The sequence below is a fragment of the Helicoverpa armigera genome, chromosome 17 (genome assembly GCF_030705265.1).
Source record: "Helicoverpa armigera isolate CAAS_96S chromosome 17, ASM3070526v1, whole genome shotgun sequence".
NCBI lineage: Eukaryota > Metazoa > Arthropoda > Insecta > Lepidoptera > Noctuidae > Helicoverpa > Helicoverpa armigera.
Window position 1 is genome coordinate 1,551,771 of NC_087136.1, and position 18,364 is coordinate 1,570,134.

The window sequence follows — 18,364 nt, forward strand, 5'->3', positions numbered from 1 at the left end:
GAAAGGGGAAGTGCTCAATTGAAAACTTTTTAATGTATTCGAGTTCGTAGATTGCTCTAGCAATATGAAATTATTGATGTAAAACAATATAAAAAGACGTAAATTATAAACGATAAAATATTTATTACTTTTATTACGGAAATTATATTTATCAATAATAAAAGTTACTAAAATGTTTCAAAGTAACGCAAAGTAAGCCGAACACCAGGTGGCAGCACTCAAACTAATGTTGCCATTAGAAAAAAACATCAAGGATGAAAATAATAAAAGACATTTTGGAATTTAGCCAGAAAGATTTTGAAATATCATCACTATTTTGGAAACGTTTAATTTGAAATAAATTGTATTTTATATCTTAAGCCTTGCAATCAAGCGTCTATGATTGAAAAAATCACTAGCAAGAAATGATCGAAGCTATAGTAACGCCATCTATGTTACTATTAATACAAAAATTTAAAATTACTATTGGGCCAGTATCAAATGAGTTAAAAGCATTGAGACGAGAGATAAAAATTAAGAAGTACTTACACTCTTCAGAGTTATTGGACAACATTTAGCGTATTTATTCCTATTATTTCCTATCTACCGGTAGCACTCATAATTTTTTTTTATAGAAAGCTTTCAGATTGAACCATGTATCATTGATCTTAGGATGAGATGGATTATTGATCATTGACATTGTAATATGTATCTATTTACACATACCTACTTATATAAATTATTTACTAAGAAATTAAGGCATAAGTTTTACTTGGGTAAGCTTGTAGTACTTAATTAATGGATCAGATCAGATTTATACCTAATGCTTAAATAAAAGGAGAATATTAAAAACAAGTTTCTTCGTGGAAAATATTACTTATTTATATAATACATCATCTGTATTTACAAGAGATAAACTTAAACTAAACAGGGCACTTTTTATTTTCATATCTATTAATTTTCTGTAAAACTGCCTAACTAGATGTGTTAAATTGCATCATATCACCACAAGTTAATACTTATTCCAGAACACATAAAACATTACATAAACGTATTGATGGCCCCCTTTTTGAGTTAAAATTAAAATTCGTAATGAATAACTGGTGCCGTGGTCACGGTGACTGGTATGTCTTCTTGTAAAGTGAAATGGAAAGGAAATATCACTTGAACCTGTAAACAAAACGAAAGTGAAATTAAAACTCCCTGTTTAGGTCCTTGAAACTTCCTGACCCCCTATAGGACTACCTACATCTTGTGCTGGTAAAAAAATATTCTGGGAACAACCACAAATCAAATCTATCCTTGTAAGTTTATCAAATAAGTAGGTATATATCCGGATGTTTAAGGCTTTGTATAAGCTACACAAGCTTGCAAATTATGAAAAGTCCCACATAAAGGTTTTCGATAGTTTGTTGTAATCTGAGAGCAAACTAAAATTAATATTAAACTCACCCGAAAAGCATATGAAATGTCTATCATAGGGTCTACTACATTTAAGCTAGAAGGTATAACTTGAGGGATCTCCATGTTAAAAAAACATAATTCAGCTATGTTCAAAGAAAATTTCTTATAATCCGTTTTGCCCATTTCCTTTTCTTCCTCGGCGTAACCCGACTCCACTTCATATCGTATTTTCTGAAATACGAAAATGTTTCAATAATGTGGGAGTTGTTTTCGCAATGAGGGGGTACTCTAAAGTAGATACTCATATGATTAGATAGAGCTCATAATTCCGAATATTGCCTAGGTACCTACCTGCATTAATATGATGTTTATTTTTCGTATTTTAACTTTTTTTTCATTCACAAGTGTTATTTCGAAAGGAATGATCTGTTTTGGTGCAAAAGCCTTGTATGTTTTCACACAAATTGTGAATTTTCCTGAATTCCGAAACTTCTTGTGGAATTCGCTGAAAGACGGCTCCTGAAAGCATATTCATCAAAATTAATGTTTTTTGACAGTCAAAAACTACCCACCGAAAATGTGCTTCGGTATTTTATTAACGTACCAACATTTTCTCCACATGATTTAAGTTGATGTTTCCTAAAACGTTGAATGATGCTACTTTTCTGAGTTTGTAAGCAGGTTTACTTTTTATTGTAACTGTATAATTAACCTTGGCAATGGAACTTTCAAAAGTCGACGGCAAATCTGCCGGCAGTGAGAAATGGAACGGATATTGGTGAATGCCGGCCGGTAACGCGCCATCTGAAAAATAAATACGTCGAGTGAAAGCAGATTATACTGTAAAATAAAATTGGTAGCAATGGGTTCTCTCGATCAACTCACCAACATAAAATTCCCTGAAAATATCTTGAATTGTTAAATTAATAAGTTTTTGTTTTTCTGAATAATTCTTGATGTACGGCATAGTTGGCATTGGCCTCGTCCATTGAGCCTTGCAAGTTCCCTTCACTTTTAAATCGATACCTGAAAAGAGCAGTTTCTTGAAGAGCTTTCAAAATAATCCACGTAACACGTTCATAGGGATATATTATTATATCATCTTCAATCAAGGGGTAAAACCGTTATTAACTGTTTGATAAATAAAAACTTTACTTTGAAATTTCTGGTCATTCTTCAGTTCCAAAATAACTGTTCCAGTCACAATATCACCAGCGTAGAAACTTCCAGTGGAGTCACTATTAAATGTTATGGTGCATGCCATAGCAAATAAAACAACGTGCACCACACAACAAAATAATTTTACTCAAGCTCTACACAAAACATAATTACCTATTGCTATCGGCAACCTGATAACCCCGATAACTAAAAGATAAGCATGATGACAGTAGATAATGTATTCCTAAATCATTGGAGATTTAAAGTTGCAAATTGATTTGATATTAAGGAGATCCATATAACTCTGGGGTTACAACTGCTGCGTTCGGCAAGGGAAAAATTATAAAAAATATCAGTAATAAAATAATAGCAATTAGGTTCACCCCAGGACGCGCGGGTCCCGTGGGAACTACATACTTCATGCATCCATGTCGTATGAGTACTCGACTAGAAAGTAGCCCGTAGCCTGCAACCTTTCTCTAAAAATGGACTATCCGGTCTAACATTGACATATTTTTTTAAATATGGTTCGCAAAGAATGCGTGTTCAAGCAAACAAACAAACTCTTCAGCTTTACAATATCATACAGATTTTATAAACCCCTCCCTATATTAATTGTCTCTCTCTTATCCTTCAAATAATCATTTCACTGGTCGAGTAGGTGCTAGAGATTGTCTCAAAAGAGATAAAGCTTATTGTGTACATTATTATGTTTGCTTGTTGGAGTTGATATAGATTTTGATTACGTTATTGCAGCCTATGATTTGCACTATATACAAATAAAAGTTGGAAATTCTTTTATTTTCTACAACTACATCTTATATTATGTCCTGCATATACAAAAAAGAAAGGCTAAGATTTTGCATTATTCCATTTCCATACCCACATTCACAAGATTAGCATTTCCGAACGAAAACAAATGACAGTGACAGCTAATCAATTGACATTTTGCAGTATTGAAAATCGGAATTTCGTTCGTGGTGATTTTTCCGATCGGTACTTCGGCATGATTGGCATAATAAAACTGTTCGATCGTTTTGTTTAGTTGTGCATTGTATGTATTCTTAAATAAATATTTAGAATAAGTGCCGTTTTCTGTCGTTTACTTCGATATGTGCGTAGTATGTAAATTGTGAGAGGTTATGTTATGCCCTTTACCTTTTCAGGGTGAAAAGTGAGTTTGTTTGATTTTTTCTTTTTATATCTGATAATACTTTGTAAATTCGCATATGTTTAAGTTTTTTGGCGTTACGTAATGTTCGGTATTCTATTAAAGCAGTAAATATCGGTAGTAAGACATTTTATGCTAGCCTTTGCAAACATTGTGATTACACGAATTATGTTTCGGTATTCTGCAGTCGGTGCGCTGACCTCATTTATGTAAAAAACATGAAAGTTTATCTGTTAGGTATACTTACATATTATCATGTTAAGTTTACGTTATAGTGTTACTTACTTGATTATTCTGTAATCCATAAAATACAGCATTGAATTATGTATGTTACTATTACTTTATTGATGCATGGTGTTTTATTTATGTACACTCAGTGAGGTTCCACTAATAAACTAGAGGGGCTTCATTTTCATGAAAGGTTTGCTTTATTCTAGAGCCCACTCAACCTTGAGACCAAACTCCCACAGTACTTATCACACCACACAAGTTCAAAAATGATTTTTGTTTATTACTCTGTAAAAGTGAAACATGTGTATCATTTACAAATAAAAACTGTTGTAAGCTTGGAGATTGAAAGTTGCTCCAATCATGCAGTTAGGCAACATATATTTTGATTCTCTCACTTTCCAGAATTATATCAGAACTTTTTATCATCACCTTGACAGTCATTGAAACTTGTTTATTTATTTCTTGATTTATTTAGGACCGATTTTTCAATCGCCAGATAACTTTTATCTGAAGAATATGTTTGATGTTTTGACAACTTTTGTATAGAAAATATGTCAAACCGCCATATTTATTCCACAGATAGAAATTAACTGATGATTGATAAACCGGCCCTTAGTTGAATTTATCTTGAGGAGTGTTTTTCTTTTGTTACTATGCTAACAATTCGTCATAACTTATGTATTTTATTGCTCATACATAATGTTATTGTCTGTCTTGGGTTAAAATTAGACTATACACTGATGGTTAAATACATAAGTGTTTTTGAGCTACAATGTACATGTTTCACATAAAATAAAATCAGCTTTCTTCTGTTGCATTCTTTCAGGTTTCAATTTTGTCTGTATTAGACTGCTTACTGTCTAAACAAAACCATTGTTTAGAAAACATTTTGTTTTGTGGTTATTGTAGCTGTGGATTCTGAGTTTTTCATACAGAATTATACAGATTTTAAATCAACTGAGTATCTTCTCCATATGTTTCTTTGTATAAAAACATATATCTCTCTTTTTCTGGGGAGTTTGTTAAAAAAAATAAAATTGTATGTTATCTCTCAACAAGCCTCTTTCATCAGAAAAAAACCTTTCCAGACTTTAATTTAAAATGAAATCAATTCTTAAAATAAAATGAAATCCTAGACTGCAATGCCAAGCAATGCCTCTATTAAATGCCAAAAATCATTTGAAATCTACATTTTACTATAACTTATTGTTATAGGTAATCACCACAGCCATGGACCCGAACATTTATGCTCTGGTCCTGGACACCCTGAACCGTGCCACCAGCCAGGACCCAGAGGTATTGAAGCCGGCTGAAAAGAAACTACAAGAATGGGAGTTGGAACCTGGCTTCTATTCCGTTCTCTTGGTAAGTTACCGTTCTCTTAGTAAAAGATGCTACCCTGGTTAGTTCCTTTATATTAAAAATGTCTATTGAATATTGAAAATCGTTCATCTTATGTAATTCAGAAATTTAAAATCATACACTCTGCACCTAAAATATTTAATGTAGTACCATTTTAGTCATACAATTATGTATATTCAAAACCTATCTGTGTGACTATTATCAAAGACATCTATTAAATTTTCAGAATGTCCTATCAAACCACTCCATAGACGGGAATGTAAGATGGTTGGCGGTAATGTGTTTCAAAAACGGTGTGGACCGTTACTGGAGGAAGAATGCTCCCAATGCCATCAGTGATGAGGAGAGGATAAAGCTGAGGCAGGGACTCCTCAGCACAAGTATTTTGAGTGAGCCAGTCGCTCAGATCGCTACTCAGTTAGCTGTATTGATTTCCAAAATTGCTAGGTAAGGTTTGCCAACTATTACATTGTTTAATATTGTGTAGACCTGTTGAATACGTACTTTTTATGTTAACTAAAATAACAGGATGATGATGATAAAATCTTTTTCAGCATATTAAACTTTTCGCCATTTTAAACCTTGTTTTCTTCTAGCTTTTTAAATGATTATTCCTACTCATTAACCAGCTTTGTCAATCACCAGGTTTGACTGCCCAGGCAACTGGCCAGACTTAGTGCCAGAGTTGATGGGTGCACTGAAAGCACCCCAGCCTCTGGTTCAACACAGGTCACTCCTTATCTTCCATCATGTTGTCAAAGCATTGGCTTCCAAAAGGCTTGTAGGGGATCGAAGAACATTCCAGGTTAGTGGATCTTTGATAATCTGAAAGTAAGAGATTTGAAACTTAACACGTGAGCAGGGGCGTTTTGTTCATACATGTTTAGTCACGATAAGCTTATTTTGAATAAGCAAAGCTACATAGACAAGAACTGTAAACTATGAATCTTTCCTTACATACATAATAGAGTACTAGATGCCTCTTTGATAACAAATCCATTTCCCTTGTGCACTATGTATATTGTTAAAGTTACTCTTATTTCGCAGGAGCTAACAAACACAGTATACTCGTTCATCCTTGCACTCTGGCACGAGAACACAGAGGTATTCCTCCGACACATTCAAGAAGGGGCAGCTACCGAACTCATAACAGAACATCTAGAGAAAGCACTTCTATGTCTCAGGATATTGAGGAAATTGACAGTGTTTGGCTTTAAGAAGGCACATGAGAGCCAGGATGCTATGGCCTTCTTGAACGTCGTGTTTGACCGCGCTAAGACCAGTTTAGAATGCAGTGAGTATCTCTTTATTTCAAAGAATCAAATATAACACCCCTAGTGAAAGTAAAATGACTGTACCGTGTCTATAGCTAAAATTCATATTCCGTTGACTTATTTAAAAACAAAATATATTTCATTTCCTAACCTAACCTCTTTTCAGGAAAACTCCTAAAAGGCAGAGGCATTTACCCACTGGAGCTTTGTGAAAAGTTCATAATACATTTGACTAAAGTGGCTCTCGGAGTACTATGTGCCCAGCCGTTCTCCTACATGCCTCTTATCAGGCCTTCACTGGAGTTCGCTCTATACTACTGCTTCACTGAGCAAGGCATGGCTCTGATATATGAACGGTTCACGATACAGTGCCTCAATATTGTAAAGGGAATCCTGCAGTGTGTGGAGTATAAGCCGCCGAAAGGAGATCAGGGGAAGGAGCCATGTAAGTTGTTTTTAAATTATAATGAGTTTTTAGATGATGTTTTTAATATTTTAGCGGCTTATTCATATCATACGTGGGCTAAAAAAGCATTTATCACCCTAACTTGGTCCAGTAGACCATAACCATGTCAGCAACTCACATGATTGTGTTGTACTTTTTACTGATCACCCCTAGTGCTCTGGGGCATGGAGCCTGAGCGCTTTGAACTTTCAGGCATCATTGATATTGTCATATATTTGTTAGCGTTATTTAGGGCAATAGTAGTGCATAAAGGTTGCATTATTTGGTGTTTTACTATAACAACAATGATTTATCTTCTCTTATAGTGACACTCCAAGCCCACCAAGTAAAGATGGAGGTCTTAGATGCCAACACACTGTGTCACATGTGTCGCCACCTCGTGTCTCACTATTTCTTGTTGAGCGCTGACGATCTAGCATTGTGGGACGCGGAGCCCGAGAGCTTTGCCACGGACGAGGCTGGGGAATCTTGGAAGTATAGCTTGAGGGTGAGTAGACTTGAAGTTGCTAGATGTGTCAGATATTATCATTGCCGCAGTTTTCTTTAAATAAGGAATTTTATGTGTGCTTACAAATTACATGAGACTATACTCACGTCAGATTTGACACACTAGATACAAAAGTTTTGTATTCGAAAATGGTGGATGTTGGAAATGATTTTTTAATTATCCCTCCAATCCTAATTTTGCTAACCAACTTTATGTAAGTTTACGTGTATATTTTCTTCCCAGCCTTGCACAGAAGCGTTGTTCATGGAGCTATTCCAGTTCCGGAACGTATTAGCTCCGGAGCTAGTGCGACTGTTAGCAACACTACAGACACAACAGATATCGCCTGACGACTTGCCCGGGATACTGAAGAAAGATGCCATTTATAACGCCGTTGGATTAGCTGCCTTTGATTTGTATGATGATGTGAGTGTAACTTTTACAAAAAAATGTATTTCCGAACGAAAATATTGTGGGTATAATGTTGTATATTGATGGTTTTTTGTCTAGGTTGACTTCGACGAATGGTTCACGAATGTCCTCAGTCAAGAACTAAAAATCAAAGACAATAACTACAGAATAATACGAAGAAGAGTCTGTCAGCTTATTGGTAAGCTACTCATCCTAAAATCCACCTTAATTAACAGCTTATAAAGTCGATATTCACTAATGTTTTTATTCATCTTTCATGACAGGTCAATGGTGTGGTGTTCGAGCCTCTCAGTCATTGAGGCCAGCAATGTATGCGGCCTTACTAGAACCTCTGAGTCGGGTAGATGAAGATGCGGCCGTGAAACTGGCAGCGGCTGAAGCCTTGAGGAGTACTATAGATGACTTCAACTTTGACGTCGAACAGTTCGCGCCTTACGCCCCGCATGCAATTGCTGCGCTTTATGAACTCCTGGTAAGTGCTGTGGGGATGTAAAAGTGACTTACTGTTTTCTATTTCTCCATATTGTACCTATGTCTCAATGATACATAGCCATCTTTCTACATATATACTTTGTTTCTTGAACTCCTGTTCTTATGAGAAAGGATTTGATGTGGTTTAAATCTGAATGTGATGAAGCCAATAATTCCATTAATATTTTGCTTTTGGAACTCAGTTTAAATATTGATTTCAGGTGGAATCGGAAGAGTGCGACACAAAAATGCACGTCCTGCACGTAGTGTCCTACGTTATGGAAAGGTGCGGGTCGCGCGTGGCCCGGGGCGGCGGTGCCGGAGCCCTGTTCGCGTACCTGCCGCAGCTGTGGGCGCACGCCGCCGCCGCCGCGCACAACATGCTGCGCGCCGCCGCGCTCGCCGCGCTCGTGCACCTGCTCAAGGTAATGTAGCTCTGCGGCTATATGCGCTCCTGGTAGCGTGTGCTGAAGCAGCCAAGTCAAATAACTTTGTGACTCCGAAGTTTCAAAAGACAAAATGTGCGAAACGCTACTCTGACTGACCCTTTGCTAGGCGTCAAATAGTGGACTTTCACAACGGCAAAGTTATTTGACTTGAGCTGTAACTTTGTACCACCGCGTCATAAACTCCTGATAGCGCTGTGTAGTTCCTACAGACACGTCAAGAATTTTTGTTCTTTTTTTTGACTATAGAAATGATGCTGAAAAGTCTCGAATTTAACCTACTCGTACATCCCAGTCAATAAAATTCATACCCATTTTCTCCCCAGGCGTTAGGCGAATGTCCTCCAAACATCCGACCCTGGATCCTAAGCGTGGTGAATGAGTCCACGAAACTAACGGAGCCAGCCCACGTCTACCTGCTTGAAGACGCGCTGGAACTGTGGTTGGCTGTTCTAGAAACTTCGCAAGCTGCCGACCCTGCAACATTGCAGTTGGCTGAAAATCTACACCCGATATTAGGTAAGTCACTTATAATTTAAGATTATACTCATTGGTTTTAGTCCCCCCGATTATCACAAGTTGCGAGAGATAAATATAAAATAGGTTATTGATGACAGTGCAATTAGCAATTAAGTACTTGGGTAATATGTAGCAGAAATATACTTAATAAACACGGATTAAAGTTACACCATGGAATACGAAAGGAACAACGATGCATTTTATTCGATTTAAGCTTCGATTTTACTAAGTATTTATTTATAAGTGGGCTATTGTATATCTACTAATCAATTTTTTGCATAGACTCTCACATAACCATGAAATTAGTACGCTTCTACCTAACTCTTAACAACACTTAAAAAAATACCTACCAATTCTCCACAGAACAATCATCAGAACATCTCCGGATAGTGGTATACATAATGCAAGCCTACACGCTCCTCTGCCCCGAGGAATTCCTCTCAGGGCCGGGAGGGAAGTGCATGTTCCTCCTGGAAGACATGCTGAGTGACATGAGGACTGAGGGCGTCATTACGGTACTCAAAATGGCGGAAATCTGCATCAGTGTCACATTCCCCGAGAGGAATGCCTTCCTGGGGGTTAAAGTCATCTGGCCTATACTTATTAGGGTTATACAGTGAGTATTTTTTTTTTATATGTTTTCATTTAATAAATGGTAGACAACGAATTAGGGTGTTTATTGATAAGTTTTGTGTCAAAAAAGTGTTGCCAGTTATGTTAATTCATGAAAATTGTTTTTGCACAATTTAAAGTCAACTTAAGTAAGATTTTACTGCACCGAATGTTTTGTTGCATATTTTCAAAATCAGTTTTTGAAATATTTCACACCAAATTCCTGAGATTCCTTTGTCCCATCATACGCTGCATGCTTTATCTTTTTATATAGTTCCAGCTTTTATATATATTTTTGCCAACATAACCTCAACATTACCACTAATAAACCTGCTAAAAAACATACAATCGCCAAAAAACTGCTGTTCTCATACCATTTTTCCCTTCCAGCTGTCTCCTAGAAGGCGACGACCTCCCAATGGTACTGTCCGTACAACTATGCCTCGTCTCCCGCGTCATCCTGCTATCAACGGACCTCTTCTACAAAGTGGTACAAGAGGCGGCCGAGTGTGTGTCCGAGTATGACTTCGATTCTGCTAAGTTGCTGAACAGGTTGCTACATGTTTGGACTGAGAAGATGAACTTGGTGACACAGGTTGAGAGGTGGAAGGTTGTTGGTGAGTTTTTTTTTTAATTACTTTGAACTGGATACACTCTAAAAGCCCTTTCATCATCAGCCTATCGCAGTCCACTGCTGGACATAGGCCTCTCCAAGTGCACGCCACTGAGATCTATTTTCGGCTGCTCGCATCCAGCTCCTGCCAGCCGTCTTGCGCAAGTCATCACTCCACCGTGCCTGAGGACGTCCTACACTACGTTTGCCGAGGCGCGGTCTCCACTCTAGAACTCGTTTACCCCAACGGTTATCGGTTCTTCGGCTAATATGGCCAGCCCACTGCCACTTCAGCTTGCTGATTCGGTAGGCTATGTCGATGACCTTGGTTCTCTGACGGATTACCTCATTCCTGATGCGATCCCTCAGAGAAACGCCGAGCATAGCTCTTTCCATAGCCCGCTGAGCGACTTTAAACTTGTGGACCAGCCGTACCGTCAGTGTCCACGTTTCGGCTCCGTAAGTCATGACAGGTAGGACGCACTGATTGAAGACTTTTGTCTTTAGGCACTGTGGGATCGACGATGTTAGGACTCGACGTAGCTTCCCAAATGCAGCCCAACCCAACTGAATTCTCCTATTCACCTCGTCCTCAAAGTTGTTTCTACCTAACTGCAATGTCTGCCCGAGGTATACATATTTCCGAACAACTTCGAGAACGGCGCCGTGTATCGCAATCGGTTCCGGTAGAACATGTTCATTGAACATGACCTTGGTTTTGTCCAAGTTCATCCGTAGGCCGATGCGTAGAGAAGATTCAGCCAGGTCGTTCAGCATCTGTTGTAGGTCCTGCAGCGTTTCTGCCATGATGACGATATCGTCAGCAAATCTCAAGTGAGAGATGTGTTCGCCATTGATGTTGATGCCGCGTCCTTTCCAGTTCAGCGTCTTGAACATATCCTCCATTGCATTAGTGAACAATTTCGGGGAAATAACATCCCCTTGTCTCACTCCTCGATGCAACGGTATGGGCCTTGTTTGCTGATTCTGTACTTGGACGGACATTGTAGCGGCTTCGTATAGACATCTCATCACTTGGATGTATCGCCAATCTACTTGACAACGCTGCAGGGACTCCAGAACAGACCAGATTTCAACCGAGTCAAAGGCCTTCTCATAGTCCACAAATGCTAGACACAGGGGCTGATTATACTCTTCGGTCTTCTGTATAATCTGCCGCACCGTGTGGATGTGGTCTATGGTGCCGTATCCGCTCCGAAACCCAGCCTGCTCCGGTGGTTGGAATTCGTCGAGTCTTCGCGCAAGTCGGTTCGTGATCACTCTTGAGAACAGCTTATATACGTGGCTTAGAAGGGAAATGGGTCGATAGTTCTTCAACTGGGTTTTGTCTCCCTTTTTGAAGAACAGGACGACAACACTCCTACTCCACGCCTCTGGAGTTCTCCCTTCAAACAGGACGGCATTAAAAAGCTTCTGGAGCTCCCCCAGTACGGGCTTACCTCCTGCCCTACCCTACCTGAAAAGCCCTTTATTTCCTGATAAAATAATTTACAAACATGCAATTTGAGAACTGTGGTTTTGGAAAGACGGAAAATGAGAGATTAGATAGAGATTTTCTAAGGAGGTTATTGACGGCAGTGTTTTATTTCCCATATGTTTGTTTGCTTCTCAACTCATATGACATAGGCTGAGCCTATGAAGTGTCAGCTACCTTAAGGTTTCTTATGAGCCCCCTTTATCCCCTGTAAGGTCCAAGTCGTCATCATATTAAAACCATTTTCTGTATTTACAGGTCTCGGTCTAGCAGCCCTGCTCACGACACAGAATGCAACAGTTCTGCAGCGGTTCCCGGCGATACTGCTCAACTTGACCGAAGTACTCAATGACGTCATGAAAGTTGAGGACAACGGAGCCTATATAGAGTGAGATTCCTATTGATTTCAATTGATTTTCTTGGATAACAAGTTGTGATTAGATTGGTTAGATAGCCAGTGGCAACAAATGCGCTCGCTTATTTGTGATCTAGACTGATAGATAGGTTATTGAACTCACTAACAAAGGATCTATATTTTAGTTTCAATGTAGCTCTCTTTATCACAGTGCTCTACTAGCGCCTCCCGGGTCTCGGCCGGCGTCACCTCTCGAAGGCCGGGGCGGTGCCGCGAGGTGGGGCGAGGCGGGGGGCGCGGGCGGAGTGGGCGGGGCGGGGGGCGTGGCCGACACTCCTCACGAGCTGCGGAGGCGTTCCCTCGTGGCCACGCACCCCGCGCACACCATCGACCTGCGCGCTGTCACACACCACCAGGTAGTTATGCGCTCCTAGTACTTGCCACGTCACGCATCATCAGGGAGAGATTATGGTCCTACAATGCTGTCATTGGTCTTCTATACCTCTTGTCATGCTCCTCCTGAAAACGTATGAGCTCCCAGTACCTTTGCACTTTCTACTCATCCGACACTAAGACTACTATCATCTGCCAGCCTACTTGACTGGATGCATGGTTATAAATAAGTATTTATCGTGAAGTAGTTCCAAAATCCACCAATGTATGGCCCATCTTGTTTTTATCGACTGAGCTGCAGGTTTTTAAATCTGACAAACCCTATGTGTCAGAGTTTTTCGGGGCGTTACATGTCCTCCCTGGCGCAGGGGTGTAACACCGCCAGCTTTCAGACTGTTTAATTGTAAAAAAATAAACAGGAATTAATATCATTTATAAAAAACATTTTATCGTGACAAAATGACAATATCTAATTTAATGTGTCCACTTTACATAACTTCCAAAACAAGAACTACAATCTATCTTCAATTTCACATTACAGTTGGAGACATTGAAGAACCAGGTGGGCGCCGAGACCTTCGACCGTCTAGTGCAATCGACCGACCTCGAGACGCTGAAACAGATAAGAGAATACATACCGCTCTGAATATTAACATAGATTATATTAATATTGTACGGCTGTTGGTGTTAGAATAGAACCTTCTGGAATAATGTTAAGTTAAAGCTTTTCACTCTTGCAGCATGTTTGTTCTGTTTAGATAAAAGGACACAACTTTTTTTTTCCGAACAAATTCGGAACACGACACGAGTTTAAAATTCATCACATTCTGGGGCTTACCAAAAACATGATCAAGTCGATAAACACCAATTTTCTAACTTTATACAAATATTAAGTAACATATTCCTCCTATCCTCCTATATTAGTTTCGCTTGTAACTATGTATGTAAGAAAATCTTGGAATCTTAAATTTGGACACGCTCTAGTTCTGATGACAATACCTGACTAGCTAAGAAACGACATTACAAATCCAATATGGCTGCTTCCCCAAAATAACAATTCTCTCTAATACAATATTCTAATGATTTCATTCTAACACCATCAGACCTTATTTATAATAATTATTAATGTAACTATGCTTTTCTATCCCATCGTCGTGTAAGCATGGACTCGACAGAGTTGCTGTTTATATTTGTACATTTTGTAACACTTATTTAAAAGTATTTAAAGTTCAATATCGCTTGTACTTCGAAACGAATATACGTTCTTTACATTTTCGACTGTAGACTTTGAAAATCAGTCTTCCAACACATTGAACCTCGATTTTTGGATTATTTTAACTGATTAGTTACATTATATGTATATGGTAATTGTCTGACAAAAAAAAAACAATTGTTATGACTACATTTGACAGCAATTTCAATACGATTCTAAACCATTTTAAGTCTTTAGTCCAATTGTGTTGCATTTTATGTTAATAATTTCAAGTTTTATCATAAAACAGCTAACAACAGTATGTCTTTTATTTTATTCATTTATTTCTACATACAAACTGGCCTTATCATAATACATGTTTGATGGTAAATCTGTGTATTTGTGATATTATTACAATTTCCTATACTGTAGCTTTAAATATAGAACATGTCTGTTTAACATAGTTGCGTTACGACCGTATACAGAAACACCACTTAATTTTAAAGACAGCTCCAATCTTTGTCACACTTGTTGCGAGAGAAGAATACAGTTTAAATACTAGAAATTTATATCGGTAAATGATAGTTTACTGTATTTAACGATTGTTTACAGAAGATTGTTTACGAAGATTCAAAAATCAATGCAATTACGATTTATCGATTGAGCATCGATTTCTGCCAATATACAATGCCAACTTGGCTGTATTGTGTGAATGAATAAAAAGTAAAAAATTGTGTGAGTGTTCAATAGCATTTAAAAGTATCGATAGATATTGAAAAAATAACTGTTAATAATGGCCTTTAAATTGTAATAATAAAAAGTAAACAGAAATAAATATAACGAGAACTTATGATAGAAATGTTTAATCTATAGTTACACAAAACAGTCAATATTGATTTGCTAAGCTTAAGCAAGTGTGTATACGAAAGTGTTATTAAATAATAGGTACAGGATCCGTATTGTTAATGCGACTACAGTTTTTTTTTTACTAAATATTTGATTAATGTTTTTTCAAAAATTTTGTTCTGTTTGTGTTTTCATTGTTCAAGCCTATTTTGTACCATTCGAGTTATAAATCTTTTTAATAAGAAGAAAGTGGCTAAAATATGGTATTGGGATTTATCGTGTTACATCAACTTCATTTTATGGGAGTCTAAGGGTAAGTTTGCACCATTTCACTATAACGATAACCAAGCTCTTACCAGCCGTATACGTGCTACCAATTGGTCAAATCGGCGACTTGACAGCTGAAAATGGGTCGGTTATGATTATAGCTACATGGTGCAACTCGCCTGTTTTATGCCATCACCCAATATTATTGTGTTATATCATCCTTAATTTTATTAATACTGACTCAGAAAGGAATTAAATATCCTGTTCATTTAATCTTTTTTGATAATATATTACGGATCCACAAGGCATGGTTACATGATTTGTAAACGAAGAAGCATAAACGTATTTTGCTTCGTTGCAATGTACTTTTAAATTATAATCTCTTACATTTCATGTAACCCTACTTTGATTATTGTAAAGTATGTATGTACTATGTACGGATAAAACTCGATTCCACATGTGTGATTGTAAAATATATATAAAAATAAATACTGATGCATATTTTTTTAACGCTCGTATGTAATCTTAGCTTGTATGATATACGGGAATAACCTGTATGGTTTTTATTGCACATAAATATACATTAACTTGTGTATTAGTTGTTATTTGACGTGGTTTTTCTATGGGGACAATTCAATCTTATAACTATCGATCTGAGAATATTCAATTTCATAGTCAACATTGCAAGATAAGTTGATGAGGTGGTTCAGAGCAATTCTGAATGTTTTGAGGTAATATACCCTTCCATACAAAAACCATGTTAAATATTCTTCTTCATAGTAAAACTTCCTTCGCTCGCTCTAAACTAATGATCTAAATAATTTGTTTAGACAAAGAATATAAAACGTAGATAGTACGGTGAAGCTATCTGTCCTAATACAAACTAGATTCGCTCTTATTGTAACTAATATAGAGTTTATAATTACGGAGCGATAAGGTTGGCCTGAATATCTGTGACGTAACACGTTGTTAGTAAGTATATGAAATTTTAAACTTCTATCGAGATCTGTGTTCCTGGTATGTGCTTGCAATTTAACAGTTCATGGATTGGTAATGTCTTGCATTTTTTCATGTATTTTCGCAATAAATAAACCTAAGCTATTTAAGAAGGAAATAGCAGATTTTGTGTTTATTTTAGTTTTTATTATAAGTGCTGCTTTTTGTTTCAAATGGGCGATAAGATCTCTTGAGCCAATATATCGCCCTATTTGCATCGTACTACAAAGGAACACAGAATAGTTAAACTAAATCAAAATTCAAAATTTCACTGTTTTTAGAGTAGCCCTGCCAGGTCGTCTAGACTAGTAAGTACTAATCTAGATCCAGTCTAGTGTTGACGACGCAATGACTATCCCTATTGTTAGATCTAATGCAAATTATAGACGAAATAAATTGTTTTACAATGCCAACTTTGAGTTTCATTTTTTGAAAGCAACATTTCATATTATAATCATCGGCAAGGAGCCCTGACCTTCACCTGGGCAGAAGTGATTTATTGGTTTATTGCCATAAGTGTACCTACGGTGCGCAAAGCGATCCTCACTCTTCCGCCGAGAGCTCATTATCCGTGCCGATAAGAATGTTTTTTCGTCACAAAATAGGGTATGCAAGACCAGGTTAGATTCCTTTAATGGTGTTCGTTAATTGCTAATTGTGTATCGTGTGATTACATCTCCTAATTAGTACTTTTTTATAGGAACACACAGTAGACACATAAAAAGCATATAGTGGAATGTAATTAGTAAGTAGGTACCTTTTGATACATACATTAGACACATTCAAAGTACATAAGGAAAGTCTATGAGATGGATCAAATTGGCTTCTACGTAACGACTTGCGCAATGTTTCTCTGACGACAAAAACTTTGTCTGGAATTATTATTATACGAACTTATAACAGCTTTAACTTCTTAACACGTTCAAATATTACTCTATCCTACATACTCTATGGTTCTAGTCCCGGTCAGTGTTCTGTTGTTGAACTTCTAAACTGAATGCAAACTCATTAATTTAAATGTAATCCATTTAAAGTTTGCCGATAGCACGGAGTGGCGTTAACAGCTATAATTTAATAATTCTATCAATTCTAATGGTTGTTATAATCTTAACGGAAGTCATCGCTATAAATAATTTCACATCTCTGACTTCTAAGAGAGTTTGGGTGTTTTGTTCATGTTTGAAAAAAAACTGGTGAAGTGCGAGTCGGATTCTTGCTAGCGAAAATATAGCCTACTTTTCATTATTTATTTTTAACATAAATGCCGTACAATACATTTTGGGGCCTCATTTTACACTCTGGTTACAGAATCCCAAAAATGGAACTACAAAAAAAAGTTAGTGCGGGCGGGACCTGAGGAAGTAGGTACTGTAAATACGTTCATTATTAATACACCTACTAGGTACCAATATTTAAATGCGTATTGGCAATACCTACTAATACCTACTTTCAACTTTTAGGTATATCATATTCTGCTAAAGCACACTAATTCACAAATGGCGACCCTCAGCACTCAAAACAAAATGGCAAAAGCGAGACCATACTCAAAGCAACTCCCAACAGAATACGTACCTAAACTCCCAGATTTGTTGCGTTTTACAGTTCTTTCTGTAGAAATATCTTCGCGAAGCAAACTGGCTTAGTTTATACGCTCAGCGGGTTCTGAAGTCTCGTCGAGAGCCGACAGCCTAATGGGGATGCATTTTAAAGGCGGAACGTACACGAGGGTTGGCAGCCCGCCACCGGCAGACTTGTGGAAATCAGGATTTTGGGAAAATTGATTCTGTGTTAGCTGATTAAAGTTTATATTGTAGGCTGTGTGGTTGTGCAAGTGTTGTTTTTTTGTAAATTAGTCGAAGTATACAATGAAGCCATATCTGCAGATTGCTTGATTGATTCATTTAATAAATAATTAGGTAGTTAAATGGATATATGTACAATGGACACATTGGAAACGAATATCGTTTTAAAAACTCAGCAGTGTGCACCAAATACTGTCATACAAAGGAAATCAATCCATAGGTACTTACTTTTTTCAAAAATGTCTTACGGATCGTCTCTCAATTTATAGAAAACTTATTCAAAAAGCCGAGCAGTACGTATAACCATCCCCCATTATTCCCTCGTATGCTACAATCAAATTCTCGTTGGCGTATCATGAGAGCAACCTTCGTGTTATCAGGAGCTGGGTGTTA

At 37.4% G+C, this 18,364-nt stretch overlaps 2 protein-coding genes across 4 annotated transcripts; one reads left to right on the forward strand and one right to left on the reverse strand.

Annotated features, from left to right (window-relative positions):
- Window positions 1-854: 854 nt before the first annotated feature.
- LOC110370385 (arrestin domain-containing protein 2) lies at window positions 855-2,851 on the reverse strand. Of its 2 annotated transcripts, none has more exons than XM_021326158.3 (6): window positions 2,716-2,851; window positions 2,269-2,409; window positions 1,988-2,187; window positions 1,735-1,902; window positions 1,432-1,614; window positions 855-1,149 (listed from the first exon to the last, which is right to left on the reverse strand). In XM_021326158.3, the coding sequence occupies exons 2-6, from the start codon at window positions 2,357-2,359 to the stop codon at window positions 1,060-1,062; spliced, it is 732 nt and encodes a 243-aa protein (XP_021181833.2). In that variant the 5' UTR covers window positions 2,360-2,409; window positions 2,716-2,851; the 3' UTR covers window positions 855-1,059. The 2 variants fall into 2 exon arrangements, with proteins under 2 accessions (XP_021181833.2, XP_021181832.2); XM_021326157.3 differs by lacking the exon at window positions 2,716-2,851 and adding an exon at window positions 2,539-2,709 and having other exon boundaries at window positions 859-1,149.
- A 621-nt stretch (window positions 2,852-3,472) lies between these two features.
- On the forward strand, window positions 3,473-16,582 carry Impbeta11 (Importin beta11). 2 transcript variants are annotated; one of them, XM_021326132.3, is made up of 17 exons: window positions 3,473-3,715; window positions 5,159-5,308; window positions 5,532-5,752; window positions 5,951-6,110; window positions 6,353-6,599; window positions 6,746-7,024; window positions 7,351-7,532; window positions 7,776-7,958; window positions 8,043-8,142; window positions 8,228-8,436; window positions 8,657-8,860; window positions 9,208-9,400; window positions 9,764-10,016; window positions 10,403-10,629; window positions 12,379-12,508; window positions 12,672-12,891; window positions 13,410-16,582. In XM_021326132.3, the coding sequence occupies exons 2-17, from the start codon at window positions 5,174-5,176 to the stop codon at window positions 13,512-13,514; spliced, it is 3,048 nt and encodes a 1,015-aa protein (XP_021181807.3). In that variant the 5' UTR covers window positions 3,473-3,715; window positions 5,159-5,173; the 3' UTR covers window positions 13,515-16,582. The 2 variants fall into 2 exon arrangements, with proteins under 2 accessions (XP_021181807.3, XP_021181808.3); XM_021326133.3 differs by having other exon boundaries at window positions 3,474-3,715; window positions 12,687-12,891.
- Window positions 16,583-18,364: the final 1,782 nt, after the last annotated feature.